Source organism: Nycticebus coucang, chromosome 8, assembly GCF_027406575.1.
Source record: "Nycticebus coucang isolate mNycCou1 chromosome 8, mNycCou1.pri, whole genome shotgun sequence".
In the NCBI taxonomy this organism is placed as follows: domain Eukaryota; kingdom Metazoa; phylum Chordata; class Mammalia; order Primates; family Lorisidae; genus Nycticebus; species Nycticebus coucang.
In genome coordinates, this window is record NC_069787.1 from 89628999 (window position 1) to 89650518 (window position 21520).

The 21520-nt window shown below is 45.7% G+C and overlaps 1 protein-coding gene across 6 annotated transcripts; it reads left to right on the forward strand.

Moving 5' to 3' along the window:
- The first annotated feature begins 429 nt into the window (after positions 1-429).
- On the forward strand, positions 430-19977 carry LOC128591715 (zinc finger protein with KRAB and SCAN domains 7-like). Of its 6 annotated transcripts, XM_053599407.1 has the most exons (7): positions 452-745; positions 2422-2921; positions 9929-10097; positions 12729-12820; positions 13140-13266; positions 15455-15549; positions 17670-17848. In XM_053599407.1, the coding sequence occupies exons 2-7, from the start codon at positions 2499-2501 to the stop codon at positions 17700-17702; spliced, it is 939 nt and encodes a 312-aa protein (XP_053455382.1). In that variant the 5' UTR covers positions 452-745; positions 2422-2498; the 3' UTR covers positions 17703-17848. The 6 variants fall into 6 exon arrangements, with proteins under 6 accessions (XP_053455380.1, XP_053455382.1, XP_053455379.1 ...); XM_053599405.1 differs by lacking the exon at positions 15455-15549 and having other exon boundaries at positions 430-491; positions 17670-19977; XM_053599404.1 differs by lacking the exon at positions 15455-15549 and having other exon boundaries at positions 452-782; positions 17670-19977.
- The last annotated feature ends 1543 nt before the right edge of the window (positions 19978-21520 follow it).

The window sequence follows — 21520 nt, forward strand, 5'->3', positions numbered from 1 at the left end:
ATTGTTGCTTGGCGGGCCTGGGCTGGGTTCGAACCTGCCAGCTCCGGTGTAGCTCCGGCCGCTGAGCTACAGGCGCCGCCGAGTATAATGGGCTTTTGCTATGTATGTAGTGCCTACAGCACTACTCACTCAGCGCTCGAAAGTGGCTAAGAGTTATGCTCTGCATTTTTCAGACGCGAAAACAGGTTTAGAGGCTGGGGGTCTCTCCCAAGTTCACTCGGAGGGGAACGGGAAGAGCTGGGGTGAGTCTAGGTTGTCCAATTTTGGGCTAAGAGGAGGATGCGCGCGGCGCGGGGCTTCGCGTGAGGCCTGCCTCTGGCTTCGGTGGCGGGTGGCCGGGAACTGCCGGACAGAGTCCGACCAGCTCTCCGGAGCGCGGGGACGCGTGCGCACACGCTCACAACAGACTTCCGGGAGCCCGGAAGAGCCGGAAGCTGAGGCCTCTCTCGCTTCCGGCTCGGCCATTGTTTTCGCTTGTACCGGTGGCAGAGGTATTTGGTGTCGTTCCCGAGTGATAGTCGCGAGTGGGTGCGGGACCCGGACAGGGAAGGAGGCGCGGCCAGGGCTGGGGTCGCCGACTCCCGGCGGGACCGCGCTTTGCCCTGCAGCGGGCGGCGCGGTCCCGGTGACGCTCAGAAGCCGCCCCATGTGGAGCCTCTTCTTTGTCGCATTCCTATAACCAGCCGGGCTTAGCACGGAGCCGGGCACCTGAGAATACAGCTAGGAACGGGGTAGACGTGGCCAGGTGAGAGGCGCCGCAGAAGCCTGGTTTTACACGAAAGGTAGATGGTCGTTTTCCCAACCTTGCACTGGGTGACAATGCAAACCTTTAGGAATGGGTCACCTTCACGCTTAGAATTTCAAACACTAAATGTGATTTGGAAATGCAAAAATCCAGTTGAAATAAGCTGCTGGGCCTTCGGAACAGTAAAGGAAGTAGGAAAATCTCCTGAACTCCCTAATTGTGTGAGGTTTTACAGCAGAGACTAAAGATTATTTAAAAGTCCTTTGTCTTTTTAAAGAAATTGAGGTTCAGAGAAAGATAGCTTATCCAGGAATCTGGTGAATTGGAAGCACAACACGGATGCCCTTGTTACACTAAGGTGCTCCTTTTCAAAGTTTTCCTCCACTTTAGTATCAGCCGAATGAGTTGCATTCATTCATTTTCCAATGTCCTTCTGTGTGCCATGTATGCACATGTGTAAAAAGACGAATGGAAGTCATCCCTGCCCTTTGAGTCCTTTGAGAAAGAGGGGGAAGATAGTCGTTTAAACCACAAATAATTAGTGTTGAGAAGTGCTCTAGCACAGAATTCAGAATGAGGAGATAACAAACTTAAGCCTTCAGAGCTCAAGAAGGCTTTCTAGGGGAGGTGCATTGAGTAGAAAAAGATCTCATATTTTCTGACTCCATCTGGTTCCTTTCCTTTAGTAGCTTTTCAGCAGTTAGGAGGGTGAGAGTGGTGAATTTTGCATGAAAGAGTTAAATAGTGGAGTTTCTTCCTGGAGCCATCAGGAAAGCCTTCAAGAGAAAATGACATTTGTTCTGGGTCTTGACAGATGTGTTTGTCAAAAATGGAAAGGAAGAAAAAAAAGTCCAAACGGGGAAATATTATGTTGTTTCTGGCAATGTCTTTAGAACTTTAGTTCCAAATTTTATTGTGCATCTTTATCAGTAAAAGAGTTTTGATTATGCACTCTCTTGGGTGGTGCCTGTGGCTCAAGGAGTAGGGCGCTGGTCCCATATGCCGGAGGTGGCAGGTTCAAACCTAGCCCTGGCCAAAAAAAAAAAAAAAAAACAAGCCTGATTATGCACTCTCTATGTAAACTTATTTGCAAGTTAAAGATGTGTACTACTATAAAAATACTAATGCACATCATAAAACATTAAATGGACATTAAATAACAGCTTGGTATTTTCTTTGGAGTATTTTGCATTTCCCACATTGGAGACCATTGCTGTCTTTCTAACCTGAGTACTTGGGAAGAGTGGTAGGGGATGTGGCTGGATCAGCCATTTGAGGCTGAAACGTGAAGGGCTATGAATGCTAGGCATAGACCAGGGGTGGGATACCTGCAGCCTTGGGGCAACATGTGGCCTTCTGGATCCTTGACTGTTGCCTTTTGACTAAATCTAAACTTCCTGTATTAAAAAGATTTGTTCTGTAAAATTTGGATTATATCAGAGGTCTATAGACATTTAGGTTTTATCCTGTAGGAGATTGGAGCCACTGAAATTTTAAGAAGGGAAGTCACTTGGAGAGATGCTTAGATTGACAGCCCTGCTTGTGTACTTCTTTCTCAGGAGTTTTCCTTTTTAACTCATTGGAGGATCTGTCATCAGCCTGGAGCTGAATACTTTGGAGATTCTGATTTCTCTTTTATTTCTCCCATTACCCTTTTCCCCAACCCTGCGAAACAGCTCCTAAGTGCTGAACTACAGACCATCATTTTAAGCAGACCAACTGCAGCTGGAACAAGCTTCTATTTGGGGTCACAATGACCACTGGAGGCAGGGGAACTTTAGGTCTTGTCCCCAGGAATGCTATTTTCCAGAAACAGGAGGGACGCCTGAATGTGAAGCAGGAGCCAGAGAGCCAGACGTGGGGACAGGGCTGCAGTCTTCAAAAGAACCACCCTCCTGTCTGTGAAATCTTCCGGCTGCACTTTAGGCAGTTATGTTACCACGAGATGTCTGGGCCACAGGAAGCTCTGAGCCGCCTCCGGGAGCTCTGCCGCTGGTGGCTGATGCCAGAGGTACACACCAAGGAGCAGATCCTGGAGCTGCTGGTGTTAGAGCAGTTTCTGAGCATCCTACCCACGGAGCTCCGGACCTGGGTACAGCTCCATCACCCCGAGAGTGGTGAGGAGGCTGTGGCTGTGGTGGAGGATTTCCAGAGACACCTCAATGGATCAGGAGAGGTGAGCAGCTGAGTCTAGCATGGCATCTGGAACCATTCTCTAGTGCTTGGGTTAGCCTGAAAATAGGCATTCTACATTCCTCAGGCTCTAGACTGGTTTGCCTTTAGGATTCCTGAACTTGTTCCATGGATAGAGGGGAAATAGTTTTGTGCTCCAAGCCATACACAAAAATGCAAATCCCAGCTAAATTCTGCAGATCACTTTGTGAAATACTGTGTTCTGAGCCTAGCTTTACCCTGGAGATCCACACAACACTCCTGTCAGACAGAGGAACTTCATGCTGGTTAGAACAAGAGGTTGAGGGAGGTGGACCTTTGGTTGTGCTGATAACATAACCCTCTTGTTCTCATTGCTCTCTTTCTCGGATTTCTCAGAATCAATTCTCTCCTTCCTGCCTCATAGGTTTCTTATGGGAGATGATATTTTTGGTTCTTGTAACAGTTTGTACCTTTTGCTAACTCTACAAACCAAACTGGGGCATTTTTGCCTCTTTAATTCTAATTTTGATTTTTCCCTGCTTCCTGAGATTTTCTCCAATTTAAAGCCACGATAATGCAAACTATAGAAAACATTGGAAAGAATCGGCAGTATGATATATTAGAACGTCTGGCTTCTAGGACCACAGTGCTAGAGAGCTCTGTCACAGTATACTTCAGTTGAGTTCAGCCAGAGAAGCAGAACCAGTAGGAGAGGAGGGTGTGTGTCTGTGTACGTGTAAAGAGGTTTGTTACTAGAAAGTGGATTAAGTGATTCTGGGGCTGGGTAGGCAAGTCTGAAATCCATAAGGCAGGCCTTTAGGGAGGGCAGGCTGGAACTCTGGCACAGGTGAAGCTGCAGTGCACAGTTGAAATTTCTTCGCGGAACCTTCAGCTCTGCTTGGCCTTGCAGCAGATTGAGTTAGGCTGATTTATCCATCTGCTGTCTAGGATAATCTCCTTTATTTAAAGTCAACTGATTCAGGACTCTAAGCACATCTACAAAGTACTTCACAGTAACAGCTGGATGTTTGATTAGTACCAAGTCGACATATCAAAAGATCTTTATATCTAGCTGGGCGTTGTGGTGGGCGCCTGTAGTCCCAGCTACTCGGGAGGCTGAGGCAAGAGAATTGCCTAAGCCCAGGAGTTGGAGGTTGCTGTGAGCTGTGTGACACCACAGCACTCTACCAAGGGTGATAAAGTGAGACTGTCTCTACAAAAAAAAAAAAAAAAGATCTTTATACCATGAATAAGTTAGCTACCCCTGTTGAGTCTCAAATTGTTTCTGTGTAACCTGAGCAGAGTACACTAGAGTTCCCTCAATGTTATCTGTTTGCACTTTTTTTTTTTTGAGTCGCACTTTGTCACCCTTGGTAGAGTGTCATGGTGTAATAGCTCACAGCAACCTCCCACTCTTGGGCTTAAGCGATTCTCTTGCCTCAGCCTCCCAAGTAGCTGGGACTACAGATCCCAACACTACACCTGGCTATTTTTTTTTTTTTTTTTTTTTTTTTAGAGACAAATTCTTTTGTTGCCGTCGGTAGGGCTCTGTGGTATCACAGCTCACAGCAACCTCCAGCTCTTGGGCTTAAGCGATTCTCTTGCCTCAGCCTCCTGAGTAGCTGGGACTACAGGTGCCACCCTCAATATATGGGGCCAGCGCCCTACCCACTGAGCCACAGGCACCGCCTTCCTGTTTGCACTTTTTGAGGAAAAATTAGTATATAAAATTTCCCAGTCTGGGTGTGCTGGCTTATGCCTGCAATCCTAGCACTCTTGAGAGGCCAACAGGGTGGGGATTGCTTGAGCTCACAAGTTCAAGACCAGCCTGAGCAAAAAGCAAGACCTCAGGCAGCGCCTGTGGCTCAAAGGAGTAGGGTGCTGGCCCCATATGCCAGAGGTGGCAGGTTCAAACCCAGCCCCGGCCAAAAAAACAAGACCTCATCTCTACTAAAAAAATAGAAAAAACTACAGCAAGAGGGTCACTTGAGCCCAAGAATTGGAGGTTGCTGTGAGCTGTGATGACACCGTGGCACTCTACCCAGGGAAACAGCTTGATACTCTGTCTCCAAAAAAAAAAAAAAATTCCCAAATCCCCAGCATATTATTTTATTAAACTCTTATTAAAGACTGATTACGTATCTATCACCAGGGAATCTGTTTCAGTTGATGAAGATTTCATTTGAAGGCCTGGGGTAGACATTTTTCCAAGACCAGCCAGTACACGTTTGTCTTTAACAAATCCATCATCAGTCATCATTTTCTGTGGGTAAACAATAAGCTCACATGAACAAATCAGCGATCATGAGGATCCAGACAGCAGTTGGGTCAGCCGTGGCAATAACAAGTAGCTGATGGGGCGGCGCCTGTGGCTCAGTGAGTAGGGCGCCGGCCCCATATGCCGAGGGTGGCGGGTTCAAACCCAGCCCCAGCCAAACTGCAACAAAAAAATAGCCGGGTGCTGTGGTGGGCACCTGTAGTCCCAGCTACTTGGGAGGCTGAGGCAAGAGAATCGCTTAAGCCCAGGAGCTGGAGGTTGCTGTGAGCTGTGTGATGCCACGGCACTCTACCGAGGGCCATAAAGTGAGACTCTGTCTCTACAAAAAAAAACAAGTAGCTGATGACATGTTTATTTATTTATTTATTTATTTATTTTTGGCCGGGGCTGGGTTTGAACCCGCCACCTCCGGCATATGGGAAGGCGCCCTACTCCTTGAGCCACAGGCGCCACCCGACATATTTATTTTTTATTTTTATTTTTATTTTTTTTAGAGACAGAGTCTCACTTTATTGTCCTCGATAGAGTGCTGTGGAGTCACAGCTCACAGCAACCTCCAACTCCTGGGCTTAGGTGATTCTCTTGTCTTAGTCTCCCCAGTAGCTGGGTCTATAGGTGCCTGCCACAACACCTGGCTAATTTTTGTTGTTGTTGTTGTTGCAGTTAGGCCAAGGCCGGGTTCTAACCTGCCACCCTCAGTGTATGGGACTGGTGCCCTACCCACTGAGCCAGAGGCGCCTCCCTGATGACACATTTAGAGTGCCATTTAACTAAGATGGTGGAAGGAAAATTTCCCTATTTCCTTATGCTTTGTTTAAGCAGAAGTGAATGCTCCCTCCCTGTAGCCTCAGAAGTGACTGTCAAGTCACATCCAAGACAGTGACAAGGGACTAAAGTTGACAAGCAAGGCAGTTGAACACTAGTGGCTCCAGCCTTGGATTGGGTCTTTGGACTCTATTTCTTGCTCTACCACTGCTGTCAGTGTTAAGTTTTCTGGCATGATGGGCGGCCCCATATACTGAGGGTGACAGGTTCAAACCTGCAACAAAAAATAGCCCGGTGTTCTGGCAGGCACTGTAATCCCAGCTTCTCCGGAGGCTGAGGCAAGAGAATCGCCTAAACCCAAGAGTTGGAGGTTGCTGTGAGCTGTGACGCCAGAGCAATCTACCAAGGGCCACGAAGTGAAACTGTCTCAAAAAAAAAAAAAAAAGTTTTCTGGCATGAGGACAGGAGGGCAAGCTTGTCTTTCCTAGCAGGGGTTCAGAAAACGTTCATAGAATTGCTAAACAGGCTTTTCCTTGGCAGCTTTTCCTTTCCAGGAGGAGATTAACGAGGATGAGGGCAAATCAGAGTCATTCTGCTTATGGGGAGTAAGCCTTTCTATCACAGCAGGAAGAGCATGTGCATGTGTGCACGTTGGGGCTAGGAAAGGGGTGTCGGGTGATCCCTGGAGGGCTACAGAATTATACAATTTGCAAAATGCTCTTATATCCTGTATCTTTTTTTTTTTATTAAAGTTTTTATTTATTTATTTTTTTGCAGAGACAGAGTCCCACTTTATCACACTCAGTAGAGTGTTGTGGCGTCACAGCTCACAGCAACCTCCAGCTCTTGGGCTTAGGTGATTCTCTTGCCTCAGCCTCCCAAGTAGCTGAGACTACAGGTGCCTGCCACAATGCCCAGCTATTTTTTTGGTTGCAGTTTGGCTGGGGCTGGAGCCCTACCCACTGAGCCACAGGCACCACCCTATATCCTGTATCTTATTTCAACTCCTACCAGGTTTACAAAATAAGCGTTGCAGTAAAATGAACACAGATTAATTAGCTTGTTCAAGATAACATATCTAGTAAGCATTCCCTTATCCACAAGATTTAGTTCAAGTGTGGTTATTGGTTTTTACTCCCAAGTGTGAGGAACAGGCCAGCTTCCTACATTCTAAGCCACTAGCTTTTCTCTAGTGTAAGAGTTAGTGTGAGGTCTTCATGCCTTTTAAGAAAAGAAAACCGGGCGGTGCCTGTGGCTCAGTTGGTAAGGCGCCAGCCCCATATACTGAGGGTGGTGGGTTCAAACCCAGCCCCGGCCAAACTGCAACCAAAAAATAGCTGGGCGTTGTGGCGGGCGCCTGTAGTCCCAGCTACTCGGGAGGCTGAGGCAAGAGAATCGCTTAAGCCCAGGAGTTGGAGGTTGCTGTGAGCTGTGTGAGGCCACGGCACTCTACCAAGGGCCATAAAAGTGAGACTCTGTCTCTACAAAAAAAAAAATAAAAAAAGAAAAGAAAACCTATAAGTCTGAGTCCTAAATAGTGAACGAGAACTATACTAGCATTTATTTGTCAATGAATTACAAAGTTGTATTACCACAGTGCAGTTAACTGCTACCCTGTTTTCCCGAAAATAAGACAGTGTCTTATTTTAAGGTGTGCTCCCAAAGATGCGCTAGGTCTTATTTTCAGGGGACGTCATATCTTTCCCTTAAGTAGGTCTTATTTTCGGGGAAACGGCACCTTCTGCCAATACCCACAGCTCTTGCATTGGAGAGCTATGACCACCAGTTCTTGTAGCTATTTAAATTGCACATGAACTTTACGGCTGCCCAGTATGAGAACTTTCAGTGGTGAGCTTGAGAACAACAGACCTCAGGGAGCCTTCCACCAATATGTTGAGAGGTACGTATTAAAGACAGTACCCTAACATCTCAGTAGATGTAACCCAATAGTGTAAATCCAGCATTGCTTATTGAAGGAAAAGTTATTTACACCTTGTGCTGTGCTATGTACATGCCAAGTGTGAGTTTATGAACATACTTTATTTGGATAATTTTTTTTATTAGTTTCCTTCATTGCGTGTATTTATTTATTTATGTTTTTTGCAGTTTTTGGTGGGGGCTGGGTTTGAACCTGCCACCTCCGGCATATGGGGCCAGCGCCCTTCCCCGTTGAACCACAGGCGCTGCCCTGTATTTGGATAATGTTTTAAGTTTTCTACTCCATTACTGGTAAACACAGTAACTATGGGATTATGAGGAGCTGGTCTGATGACAGGCAAGGGTTAGAAAGACAATGTCTATGCTCTGAGGTATTCTCCAGATCTCTAAAGAATGTTGTCTGGGGCGGTGCCTGTGGCTCAGTGGGTAGGGCACCGGCCCTATATACCGAGGGTGGCAGGTTCAAATCCAGCTCCGGCCAAATTGCAACAAAAAAATAGCCAGGCGTTGTGGCGGGCACCTGTAGTTCCAGCTACTTGGGAGGCTGAGGCAAGAGAATCGCCTAAGCCCAGGAGTTGGAGGTTGCTGTGAGCTGCGTGACTCCGTGGCACTCTACTGAGGGTGATAAAATGAGACTCTGTCTCTGTAAAAAAAAAAAAAAAAAAAAAAAAAGAGAGAGAATGTTGTCTGATCTTATTCGACTTGTTACGTATAAATTATTGGGGAGAGGTAGTACATATGAAAACTGAGTTTGTAGATACACTAAAATCTCTTAGCAAAACGTTAAGAAGTCAGTCAGCAAATATCAATTGTGTATCAGTTTTGGGCCAAGTATTATTTTGGAGCAAGTGATTGAGACAAAGTTCTTACTTTCCAAAAACTTATATTTCAGTGGAGAAAAATAGACAATAAAGACAAATAATTTAAAGATCAGTGCATGCTGTATAGAAAGTCTAATCAGTTAATCTGAGAGTGACTATCCCTGCATTGTTAGTTTGATCAAGGGACGCTTCTCTGAAGAGAACACATCTTTGCTTAGGAGAATCAGAAAAAGTTATCTTAAGGTTTATCAGCCACTGTGCTGGGGTATCACTTCACCTGTCAGCTTCAGTAGCATTTGTGAATAGTACACCTATAGATACACATACCTATACTTTTTTATTTCCTATATGCTTCTGATTTTTTTTTTTTTTTTTTGAGACAGACTGTTACTGTGTCACCCTCAGTAGAGCGCCGTGGCGTTGCAGCTCACAGGAACCTCAAACTCTTGGGTGTAAGCGATTCTCTTGCCTCAGCCTCCCAAGTAGCTGGGACTACAGGTGCCCACTGCAGTGCCTGGATGTTTTTTTGTTGCAGTTGTCATTGTTGTTTAGCTGGCCCGGGCTGGGTTTGAACCTGCCAGCCTTGGTGTATGTGGCCGGCACTGTAACCACTGTGCTACAGGTGCCCAGCCTGATTGTTTCTTTCTATGGGTTAAGGTACTGAATTACCCTCATGGTTCTCTATTCTAGATGGTTCTTTTTTTTAATTCTTTTTTTTTGTGGTTTTTGGCCGGGGCTGGGTTTGAACCCACCACCTCCGGCATATGGGACCAGCGCCCTACTCCTTGAGCCACAGGCGCCGCCCTCTAGATGGTTCTTTTTAAGGAAATTTGTGTCTGAAGTCCTGACACAGAGTGGAAATAGTTGTACAATCAGGCTTCAGGCTCCCACCAATGGGTTGACAGAGAATGACAAGTAGGATTGCAGCCATACATTCCTTTTTTTTAGAGTTCTGTGGTGTCACAGCAACCTTCAGTTCTTGGGCTTAGGCTATTCTCTTGCCTCAACCTCCTGAGCAGCTGGGACCATAGGCGCCCGCCACAACGCCTAGCTAGCAGCCTTAGATTCTGATTTGATGGACTTTTTCCCCTGTACTAGTAGGGTAGGAAGGATACTATGGCTGTTCTTTTGTTTGGCTTTTGTTCTGGGGGAGATTGACGTAGAGGTTTTGAGGTCAATACCTTCAAGAAAGCTCTTTTGTACCCAATTTTGTTTCCTTGTCTCTAGGTTACAACTCCAGCACAGGAACAGGAAATGCACTTGGAGGAGATGGCAGCTCTGGGTGCAACAAAGGAATCCCCTCCTACCTCACCGCTCAGTGGAGGCTCAGTCCCTGGAGCCCTCTTGGAGCCTCTTCATGACCCAGGGGCACATCACCTTCCCAATGTGCACTTTGGTACTCATGTCTCCAGCTCTGGCATAACATCATGCCTCCCTTCTCTTCTCTAAGTCTCCTTTTCTTCATTTCTGCCCATCTCTCTTCCTGTTAGAATCTCTCACTACCCTGCCATCTGTCCTTCCTGGTGACAGTCTGTTCCTTTTGTTTGTTCACCAGTCATTTATGATTTTAGTAAGGTTTGTCAAGCGCATGTCATGGGCAAGGCACTGTTGGAGACCAGAGAGATACAGTACATTTGTAACTGCTTTCAAAGAGCTTGCTGTTTAGATGGTAGAGTCAGTCCCTTGCATATGCATAAACTCATGTAAGAAGGGGTAAACTAGTAAGATACATATAAATGACGTCTGTCCTTAGGCATTTGATCCTGTCACAAATGAGCCAGGTAGCTGTTGGAAAAAGGAGATCACAGGATAAGTATGAACGTTGCAGACTGGAACTGGTAGGGGATGCTTCACGAAGGAGGTAGCAGTGGATTAAACAGTGGAAAATAGGGCAGGATTTTGAAGGGAAAGAATAGTAGTAGGCCTGTGATTAGAAGAGTGTAAACAAAGACTCCAAGGTGAGCATTCCTTGGGTCTCATTTGGGTATAGTCAGGGAAGGCTATGTTTGTTTCTTGTTTATTTGTTTGAGACAGAATCTGACTTGTTCGCCCTTGTAGAGTGCTGTAGTGTCTTAGCTCACAGCAATCTCAAACTCTTGGGTTCAAGTGATCCTCTTGCCTTAGCCTCCCAAGCAGCTGGGACTACAGGCGCCTGACACAGTGCCCGGCTGGTTTTTTTTTTTTTTTTTTTTTGAGACAGAGTCTTACTATGTTTTCCTCAGTAGAGTGCTGTGGCGTCACAGCTCACAGAAACCTCAAACTCTTGGCTGTAAGTGAATCTCTTGCCTCAGCCTCCCAAGTAGCTGGGACTGCAGGTGCCCATCACAACGCCTGGCTATTTTTTTTTTTTTTTTGTGGTTTTTGGCCGGGGCTGGGTTTGAACCCGCCACCTCCGGCATATGGGACCAGCGCCCTACTCCTTGAGCCACAGGGGCCGCCCAACGCCTGGCTATTTTTTATTGCAGTTGTCACTGTTGTTCAACTGGCCCAGGTCAGATTCGAACCCTCCAGCCTTGGTATATGTGGCTGGCACTGTAACCAGTGTGCTACAGGCACCAAGCCAGCTCAGCTATTTTTTTTTTTTTTTTTTTATTTTCTTGGCCCAGCTATTTTTTTTTTTTTTTTTTTGAGACAGAGCCTGAAGCTGTCGACCTGGGTAGAGTGCTTTGGCATCACCACTCACAGCAACCTACAACTCCTGGGCTCAAGCGATTCTCCTGCCTCCACCTTCCAAGTAGCTGGGACTACAGGTGCCCGCCACCTGGGTATTTTTTGGTTGCAGCCATCATTGTTGTTTGGCAGGCCTGGGCTGGATTCAAACCTGTCAGCTCTGGTGTATGTGGCTGGCGCTTTAGCCGCTTGAGCCACAGGCGCTGAGCCCTGGCTATTTTTTTAAAGATGGGGTCTCACTCTGGCTCAGGCTGGTCTCCAGTCTGTGAGCTCATGCATTCCACCTCCCAAATGCTGGGATTACAGGTGTGAGCCATCACGCCCGGCCTCCAGGGACTATGTTTGGAAACCTGGACCTTACTTGTCCAGGACCTTGAGGTTGAGGCCAGTAGGATTTTGGGGAGCAGAGGGTGATGTATATCATGAGTATTACTCTGACAATCGTGAACATTGTGGATTGAGTGAGATGGAGCCTCCATAGAAGATGGGTGGAGGAGTGGCGCCTGTGGCTCAACGGAGCAGAGTGCTGGCCCCATATGCTGGAGGTGGCGGGTTCAAACCCAGCCTGGGCCAAAAACTGCAAAAAAAAGAAAAAGAAGATGGGTGGAGTAGGATAAATGTGATGTGATTAATGCCTGAGCTAGGGTGATTGGAATGGAGAAAGATAGATGTAAGATAATGTCATGGAAGAATGCATGGGACTTTGGTTTGAAAGGAGAAGGAGGTGAGTTACAACGTTTTAGATAATAATGGATTTTTTGATAGAACTTGGGGAGCGGAGTCAGGAAGGTGGTAAGAACATGCATTTTAGACTCTGAACTTCAGTGCTATGGGATACCCAAGTGGAATGTCTCATAGACAAGTGGAAGCGTGTAGCACAGGTCCAGGAGAGAAACGAGAAGTGAGAGCGGTGTTAAAGCAGTGATGGTCAGTGAGATCGCTGACAGGGAGAAAAAGGAAGCCCTGGGGTCTGAGCTTCAAGGAGTGTCCATAGCAACAGGGCAAGAGCAGAAAGAGGAGCCAGGGCATGAGGAACTGGAGCTGAAGGGGCAGATCAGGCGTGACTGGTGCTCGGGAAGCCATGGGAGAGCGAGTGTGTCCGGAAGAAGAGCTCCCTACAGGGAGGTTGAAGACAGTGAGGGCTGGAGGAGCGCTGAGTTCTCAGTTTGACAGGGACCTTCTACTGTGCCCTCCAGGGAAAACTGACAGCACCTTGGGATAATGCTTTTTATACAAGAGGGTCGGAGTCAGTGTGTGTGGAGCTGCGTGAGTTCTCTTGAACCCACCCATTGGGAACATAGATCTTATGGGAGCTGAGGGCAGGGCTTGTCCCACTCAGCTTTCTTTCCTCCCTCAGCTCAACTTGTTTCCCCGGTTCCTGCCTTTCCCCAAGCTGGGAGCTCTGGAGACCAAGCAGGAACAACTGTGCTTCGGATGGTCAGGTGCCAGGTGAGCTTGGTTCTTTCTGTTTTTCCTGAGTTCCCTTGTCTGTGGCCCAGGAATGGCCAGAGCTGCCAGCTCCAGGACCCTGCCTCATCTGAGACTGTGCCTGTGTCTCTCCTGCTAATTGCTTCCCCCGGGGCTGGGTCGCTCCTGCTGAGTTAATGGACTCTGTCTTGTCCTGGACTTGTCCTTTGGAAATGTCATCCCAGCTCCTGTGTCCCATTCCTTTTCCCATCAAGAGCCTGTAGCCTGCGCCCTCTGTACCCCCTGTAACTCTGCCTTCAGGCTGGGAATGTTCTTGAGCAACAGAAGCTTGTCATTCCAGGACACTGCGGCATGTGAGGACCTGTCTGTGGATGACACTGAGCAGAAGTGGAAAGGTCTGGCATTCAGTCAGAGAGCCCCGTACTGGAACGTGATGCTGGAAAATTACCACAGCTCGGCCTCGTTGGGTAATGATTCTGTTCCTCAGTAACTAAGAGTCTGTTTTCTTCATTATATGCCTTATCTTTTCTAATGTTTTATTAGGAAAATTTCCAAACATAGGTAATTAGAGTGAATAGTGGAGCGAACCTCTTTGTACCGTCACTTGGCTTTACCGGGGTCAACATTCCCTTTATTTCATTACTGAATGATATAGGTAATCTGACAGTTAAGTTCATGAACTCATTTTAGAAAAAGTACAACATACCTACCTTATTGCTGAATACCACTATGGGGCACCTTCAAAGTACTCCCCTTGGGAAGCTCTACACTGATGCTAGTGCCTCGTCTACCCTTCAAGGCAGTTTTTCCTGGAATGGCCTTCAGAGCTGTTGTATTCCCTTTGAAGTCCTGAATGTCATCAAAATGTCTTCCTTTCAGGCTTGGCGCCCGTAGCTCAGTGAGTAGGGTGCCAGCCACATACACTGCAGCTGACGGTGGGTTCAAGCCTGGCCTGCTAAAACAACAATTATAACTGTAACAGAAAAATAGCTGAGCATTGTGGCAGGCACCTGTAATCCCAGCTACTTGGGAGGCTGAGGCAAGAGAATCGCTTAAGCCCAAGAGTTTTGAGTTTGCTATGAGCTGTGTCCCCACAGCACTCTACCGAGGGTGACATAATAAGACTCTGTCTCAAAAAAAAAAAAAAAAAAATCTTCCAGGGCGGCGCCTGTGGCTCAACGGGTAGGGCGCCGGTCCCATATGCCGGAGGTGGCGGGTTCAAGCCCAGCCCCGGCCAAAAAAAAAAAAATCTTCCAATATTTCCTTTATCTTCAGGTCTTAAAAATGTCATTGGGCATCAGATCAGATTAATAGGGATTGTATTTCAATACAATTACTTCTTTACTGGCTAAAAATACCCTCCCAGGGCCACATGAACTGGTACATTGTCGTGAAGTAAGAGCACGAGCGACACCTTTCTCATGCCACGATCTTCAGTTAAGATTTTCCTAATTGTTTCTCTGTTGAGGTTTACTTGGTCTCCTGTGCTTCTCAGTCAGCCAGCGATTTTGACATACAACTCAATAAATTTTTGCAAAGTTTTCATCAGTTCTGCTCATTACTGGCTTCCCTGACCACTCTTCATCAGTGATCCCTTCTCTCCCCTCAGAATAACTTTGTTGTTGTTGTTGTTGTTGTTGCAGTAGTCATTGTTGCTTTAGCTGGCCGGGGCCTGCTTTGAACCTGCCAGCCCTGGTGTATGTGGCTGGCACCCTACCCACTGAGCTATGGGCACTGCCCAGAAAAACTTTTAATCCATTTGTACTCTCTCGTTTTCTTCACAGTGTTACCCCATAAATGTGGACTAATATTTCTCTGATTTCATCTCCACTTTTGTCAAGTTTAACAAGAAATTTAATGAGTTTTTTTTCTCTAATCCAACATTCTCTCAATGTCACACAAAAACACACAAGAGCAATAATGAACACCACTCACTAAGACGCCAGCACACATCAACATGCACAGCTGTGAGACAGTAATTGGCCAGGGTTATGAAACTTTACTGTGTTGTTGGTACAGTGCTGCCAACATAAGCATGCGGTGGCAAGTTCACCACTTAATTGTTAGTGGCAAGTTCACCACTTAATTGTTAGACCTCATAGGATGGTTTAGTTGGGCTGTTTTTAGTTGTAAGATGGATGGAGAGTCACTCCTTGAGTATTGTAAGTAGGGTGCTATGTGTTAGGCTTCATGAAGTTGGAACCCAGACCAAACCAGTCAGCTAAACCACACTGTGAGTCAGGGGCTTGTAGAGATTGGGCCTAACTCAGGGCAGCCTGGGGGCCTGAGCAGAAAAAGCAAATTAATTTTTATACCTGTGTTCCAATGTGAATATAATGCAGCTGCTCACAGCATATCAGTTGCCACTATGCTTGTCCTGCTGCCTCTGCCCGTTATATGTACTCTTGAGTCTTTTGTCCCTCTCCTAGTTCCTTCCTACTTCTGTTCCCTCATTATTATTATTTGCTATGGCTCCTAATGTCTTGACTTCTCTCCATTCCTACTTGTAATTGCCTAAATTTTACCTTATTTCAAGTTCCACATTTATTTAGAGAGGCATTCTCATTGCCACAGCCATTGAATACCTTCTTTGTTTGGACTGAGTTATGACCCAGGCCACGGCACAGGCTCATAACTAACCTACAGCTTCCCTAGGATCTAGTTCCTGGCCCTGGTCCAGTGACCTATGGTCCATTCTGGAATGCTCTACAAAGTGTCCTGCTCTAAGACTTGAGCAGGGGAGTTTCCTGGTAAGTTTATTGAAGGGAAGGTCCTCTGATTGAGAAGTTTAGGACAATAGTCAACTCTGGAGAAGGCTGACCTACTGACCCAGACATCTTCAACTTTCCATAGGCTAAATGTCATGATGACTGTGGCCCTGTTTCTATATGACTGATGGAAACACATCAGTTGGTACTTCCCTATGACCATGATTACTCTTGCCTTCTAGATTTTAGATTCACAAATTCCAAAACACAGGAAAAATATTCACCTTTATGTTCTGTAGAACAAGATCTTAAAGACGTATTTTAATTCATATTTCAATATTGGTGCCTTCTTAATTTTCATGAGACCGTTTGACTGGCTCATACCAGTTTGGTGCTCTGGGGACCAGTAGCATCTTCACAGCTCTGCTGTCCCCTTCAATTGAACACTGTTCACCAGCATTTGTGAACTCATAGCTTCTCTAAATCTTGTCATAGTCCTTCATAGTCCTATCATCCAAGTTCTCCCCTTTTTTCATGCTTTCCTAATTAATACCCTCAATATAAATCTGCAGTCAACTTCCATCTTTTCCCTCTTTCTTTCTTATATTTGACTTGAAGTATTTGGTGGTATTCTGTCTTCTGGCCTTTTTTCTGAGAACTGTGGAAAGCAACTTAGAGTTCATTATTTTACTAAGGACACATAGCACCACAGTGACTTCTGTAGGATGACACCATGCTTTATAGTCTTGTCTTGTCATTTCTGATAGTCCTTTTACTTTTTTTTTTGAGACAGAGTCTCACTTTGTCACCCTCTGTAGAGTGCTGTGGCTTCATAACTCACAGCAACCTCAAACTCTTGGGCTCAAGCAATTCTCTTGCCTTAACCTCCTGAATAGCTTTGACTATTGATGCCTGCCACAATGCCTGGCTAGTTTTTCTATTTTAGTAGAGATGGAGGTCTCACTTTTTCTCAGGCTGATTTAGAACCTGTGAGCTCAGGTAATCCTCCTGCCTCAGCCTCCAGAGCACTAGGATTACAGGTGTGAGCCACTGCACCTGGCCCTCATAGCCCTTTTAATTTGGCTCTTTTGGATCAACATCTGCTTGTCCTGGAGTGTTTTTTTTTTTTGATACAGAGTATCACTATGTCACCCTTGCTAGAGTGCTGTGACAACACAGCTCACAGCAATCTGGAACTCTTGGGCTTAATCTTCCCTTGCCTCAGCCTCCCAAGTAGCTGGGACTACAGGCACTGGCCACAGTCCCTGGCTATTTATTTATTTATTTAGTAGAGACGGAGTCTCACTCTACCACCTTCAGTAGAGTGCCATGATGTCACAGGACTCTCAGCAACCTCTAGCTCTTGGGCTTCCGCGATTCTCCTGCCTCAGCCTCCTGAGCAGCTGGGATTACAGGCGCCCACCACAACGCCCGGCTATTTTTTGGTTGCAGTTCAGCTGGGGCTGGGTTTGAACCTGCCACCCTCGGTATATGGGGCCGGTGCCCTACTCACTGAGCCACAGGCACCACCCATCCCTGGCTATTTTTTTGTTGTAGTTATTGTATATCAGGCCTGGGCCAGGTTCGAATCCTCCAGCTCTGGTGTATGTGGCTGGTGCCCTAACCTCTGAACTATGGGTGCTGAGCCTGTCCTGGAGTCTTTCTCCCATTCTCATCAATCTGACCACATTTTTCTTCCTTGTTATTCTGTCTCTATGAAAAAATTGGTCTACTTCGCATTTACTCTTCTTAATCTGTCACCTCATGTCTTAACCTGCCCTTTTCCCCCAAATACATAAGCTTTTTTTTTTTTTTTTTTTTTTTGAGACAGAGCCTCAAGCTGTTGCCCTGGGTAGAGTGCTGTGGCATCACAGCTCACAGCAACCTACAACTCCTGGGCTCAAGCTGTTCTCCTTCCTCCACCTCCCAAGTAGCTGGGACTACAGGCACCCGCCATAGTGCCCCGCTAGTTTTTGGTTGCAGCCATCATTGTTGTTTGGTGGGCCTGGGCTGAATTCGAGCCTGCCAGCTCAGGTGTATGTGGCTGACGCCTTAGCTGCTTGAGCCACAGGTGCCGAGCCAAATACATAGGCTCTTGATGATTCTGTTTCTTCAACTGGAGAAGAAATAAGTAAAAGTTGTTTTCTTCCTTCTTTTGATAGCAGGTGAGAGCAAGATGGAGAGTTCAGAGTTAACTTTGAAGCAAGAAATTTCTAATGTATCAGAGTTATCTGATAGCACATTGGGGGTACCCTTTGGCCTGGTTCCTGGGGCACCAGTGTCTGGAGATGTCCATGAAGATACATTCAAAACGCTAGAAGGGCAACCCTTAGATGAAGAAGAGAACAGACTACAAAGTGATTTTTTGGAAATAGTAGATGAGGATAAGGAAAAATACAGGTGTGAAGAATATAAGGAAGTTGAGGAAAACCCAAATCTGTCCTCCAATCCTGCTGAACATGGGGGAACTCGAAAGGGACGGAAGAAAACCTATCAGTGTCAGGAATGTGGGAGAGCCTTCAAAAGGAGTTCACACCTCATTGGCCATCAGAGAATCCACACTGGAGAGAAACCTTATGAGTGTAATGAATGTGGTAAGACCTTCAGGCAGACTTCTCAGCTTGTCGTTCATTTGAGAACACACACGGGGGAAAAACCCTATGTGTGCACTGAGTGTGGAAAGACCTATCGCCATAGCTCCCATCTCATTCTACACAAGAGACTCCACAGTGGGGAGAAACCTTATAAATGTAATGAATGTGGAAGAGGTTTCACTCAGAGTTCCCGACTCATTGACCACCAGAGACTTCATACTGGGGAAAAACCTTATGAATGCAGTGAATGTGGAGAGGCATTTATTCGGAGTAAAAGTCTTCTCCGACATCAGATTCTTCACAGTGGTAAGCAACCTTACGAGTGTAATGAGTGTGGGAGAGCTTTCTGTTCCAACAGAAATCTTATCGACCATCAGAGAATCCACACTGGGGAGAAGCCTTATGAGTGTAATGAATGCGGCAAGGCCTTTAGTCGGAGTAAATGCCTTATTCGACATCAAATCCTCCACACTGGGGAAAAGCCATACAAATGTGGTGAATGTGGGAAAGCCTTCCATCAGAACTCTCAACTTGCTGACCATGAGCGAATTCATACTGGAGAAAAACCATTTGAATGTAGTGAGTGTGGTAAAGCATTCAGTCTGAGTAAATGTCTTATTCGACACCAGAGACTTCACACAGGTGAAAAGCCCTATAAGTGCAGTGAGTGTGGAAAATCCTTTAATCAAAACTCACACCTCATTATACACCAGAGAATTCACACTGGTGAGAAACCCTATGAATGTCATGAGTGTGGAAAGGTCTTCAGTTATAGCTCTAGCCTAATGGTCCATCAGAGAACCCATACTGGGGAAAAACCCTATAAATGTAACGATTGTGGGAAAGCCTTCAGTGACAGCTCCCAGCTCATTGTGCACCAGAGAGTTCACACTGGAGAGAAACCTTATGAGTGTAGTGAGTGTGGGAAATCCTTTAGTCAGCGTTCCACTTTTAATCACCACCAACGAACTCACACTGGAGAGAAGCCCTCCAGTCTGACTCAGTCAGTTTCTTAAGGCCTGGTTCTCTGAGACAGAGAGCAAAGACCTTTGAGTTAAGCTTTCTTTATAAGGATGCTCTCCCTGGTCTCCCCTTGGAAGTACTAATCAATTTGAACCTGCCTGTTTTTCCTCGGGTCAGTAAGTTCAGAGAGTGGGAATAACTTGCCCACCATGAACAAAGTAAGGACTACATATTTCTATAACTTGTAGATTTTGTTTTCTTTTAATTTGAACTATATCTAATTTCTTAGTTATACATATTATAATCAGACTGTGTGCTTCTCAAAAGATGAATAGATTGTTTTCTACCCTAATTTCTCCATTTTGCTGTTTATATAAAGTCATTCTATAAGACTAATTCATTCTGCTGCTTGACTACAGCAATCTTTTTTTTCTTTACGGAGTCTCATTCTGTTGCCCAAGCTAGACTGTTTTGGCATTATAGCTCCACAGCAACCTCCAACTCTTGGGCTTAAAGTGATTCTCTTGCATCAGCCACCCTGGTAGCTGGGACTACAGGCACCTATCACAACGCCCAGCTTTTTTTTTTTTTTTTAGAGAAAGGATCTCATTCTTGCTCGACTGGTCTCGAACTCCTGAGCTTAGGCAGTTCACCCAGTTTGGCCTCCCAGAGTGCTAGGATTACAGGGGTGAACCCCCCATGCCTGCCCTTTATTTTTGTTAAACTTATGTTGATTTGACCTTAAGATTTGAATTAGATGGTGTTCCAATGTGCAAATGTTCTTTAATTGCCTTGAAAATTATGTGTTTCTGTATATTTTCTTACCTTTGAGGTCAGCTATGTATCTATTCTTTTAGCATATAGATAACACTTTGTAGTATCAGTTGTTAAATAAATAATTTTAAAATCTCAACTCTCAAATGGAATTACCCTTGAAGTGCGTGTGATGTCTAGCTACCACCAACCAGAGCAGATGCTTCTAAAAATGGACATATATCTCATTTTAGAATATCACATACTGGGGCCCTATTGATATCTTCTAATATGTTCTCGGAAATCTTACTTGTGTTACTTCACCCTTAAAAGGTTAATAGGGGTGTGTGTGTGTGAGAGAGAGAGAGAGAATGTGTGAATGTGTTTGTATCTACTTATTGGTTGGGCAGTCACATCCCCACATCCCACTGATAATGTACTTTGCCCTGCATGCCGACTCTAGTTCTGAATTTGCTGATTCTACCCTACTTTGCACATAACAGGTTAATAAGAAAGTCAAAATTTATGGCAAAGAAGACTTGACTTTCATAGCTGTGATACAGATGATTGAAAATCCAGGGTGGCGCCTATGGCTCAGTGGGTAGGGCACCGGCCCCATATACCAAGGGTGGCAGGTTCAAACCCGGCCATGGCCAAACTGCAACAAAAAAATAGCCGGGCATTGTGGTGGGCGCCTGTAGTCCAGCTATTGGGAGGCTGAGGCAAAAGAATCACCTAAGCCCAGAAGTTGGAAGTTGCTGTGAGCTATGACACCATGGTACTCCTCCCAGGGTGATAATGTGAAACTGTCTACAAAAAAAGAAAATCCAGGTAGAAGCATTCCTTAATTAACAGTGATGAGGTTTGTGGCAAGGTAATAGATTCGCACTAAACTTTGCCTTATGAACTAGTCCTGTCTACCTACAACCACTATCTTAATTTAAAGATGAGATCTAGACCCTTATTATATGTGTCCTCTAGGCCCTCTTTCCCCAAAGACATAAACAGGAAATCTCAGAGGATTTCCTTTCTTTCTACAGTCATAGGTCAATGATGAGCTTGAAGAACTTTTTCCTTCTACCCTTGCACTTGGGTCCCAGTGCTGGAGCTGGTCTTTGGGCTGGTGTCCACCCCTTCTCTTCCCATCTTCTAAACTTCTTTTAACAGGCTGACAGGATCAGGCAATGTCAGATATGTAACCTGCAGGGAGCTTTTATGTGTTTTTAAGAATTAGATGTGATTCTGGGAGAGACATCTCAGACATGGTTAGAAAAAATGTTTATTGGGGCCATAAAGAATATTACTGAACCTAGGACACAACTGAAAATTTGCCATTCATGAATATGCATTTTATTTTATTTATGTATTTATTTTTGAGAGTCTCTGTTTCCCTGCGTAGAGTGCTATGGCATCATAGCTCACAACCTCAAACTCCTGGCCTCAAGCCATCCTCTTGCCTTAGCCTTCCCAGTAACTGGCACTACAGGCGCCTGCCACAACGTCCAGCTATTTTTAGACAGGGTCTTGTGTTTGCTCATGCTGGTCTCAACTCCTGAGCTCAAGCAATCCACCCGCCTTAACTTCCCAGAGTGCTAGGATTATAGGTGTGAGCTACCTCACCCAGCCTCTATCAATTTTTTTTTTTTTTTTTTTGAGACAGAGCCTCAAGCTATCACCCTCCCAGCAACCTCCAACTCCTGGGC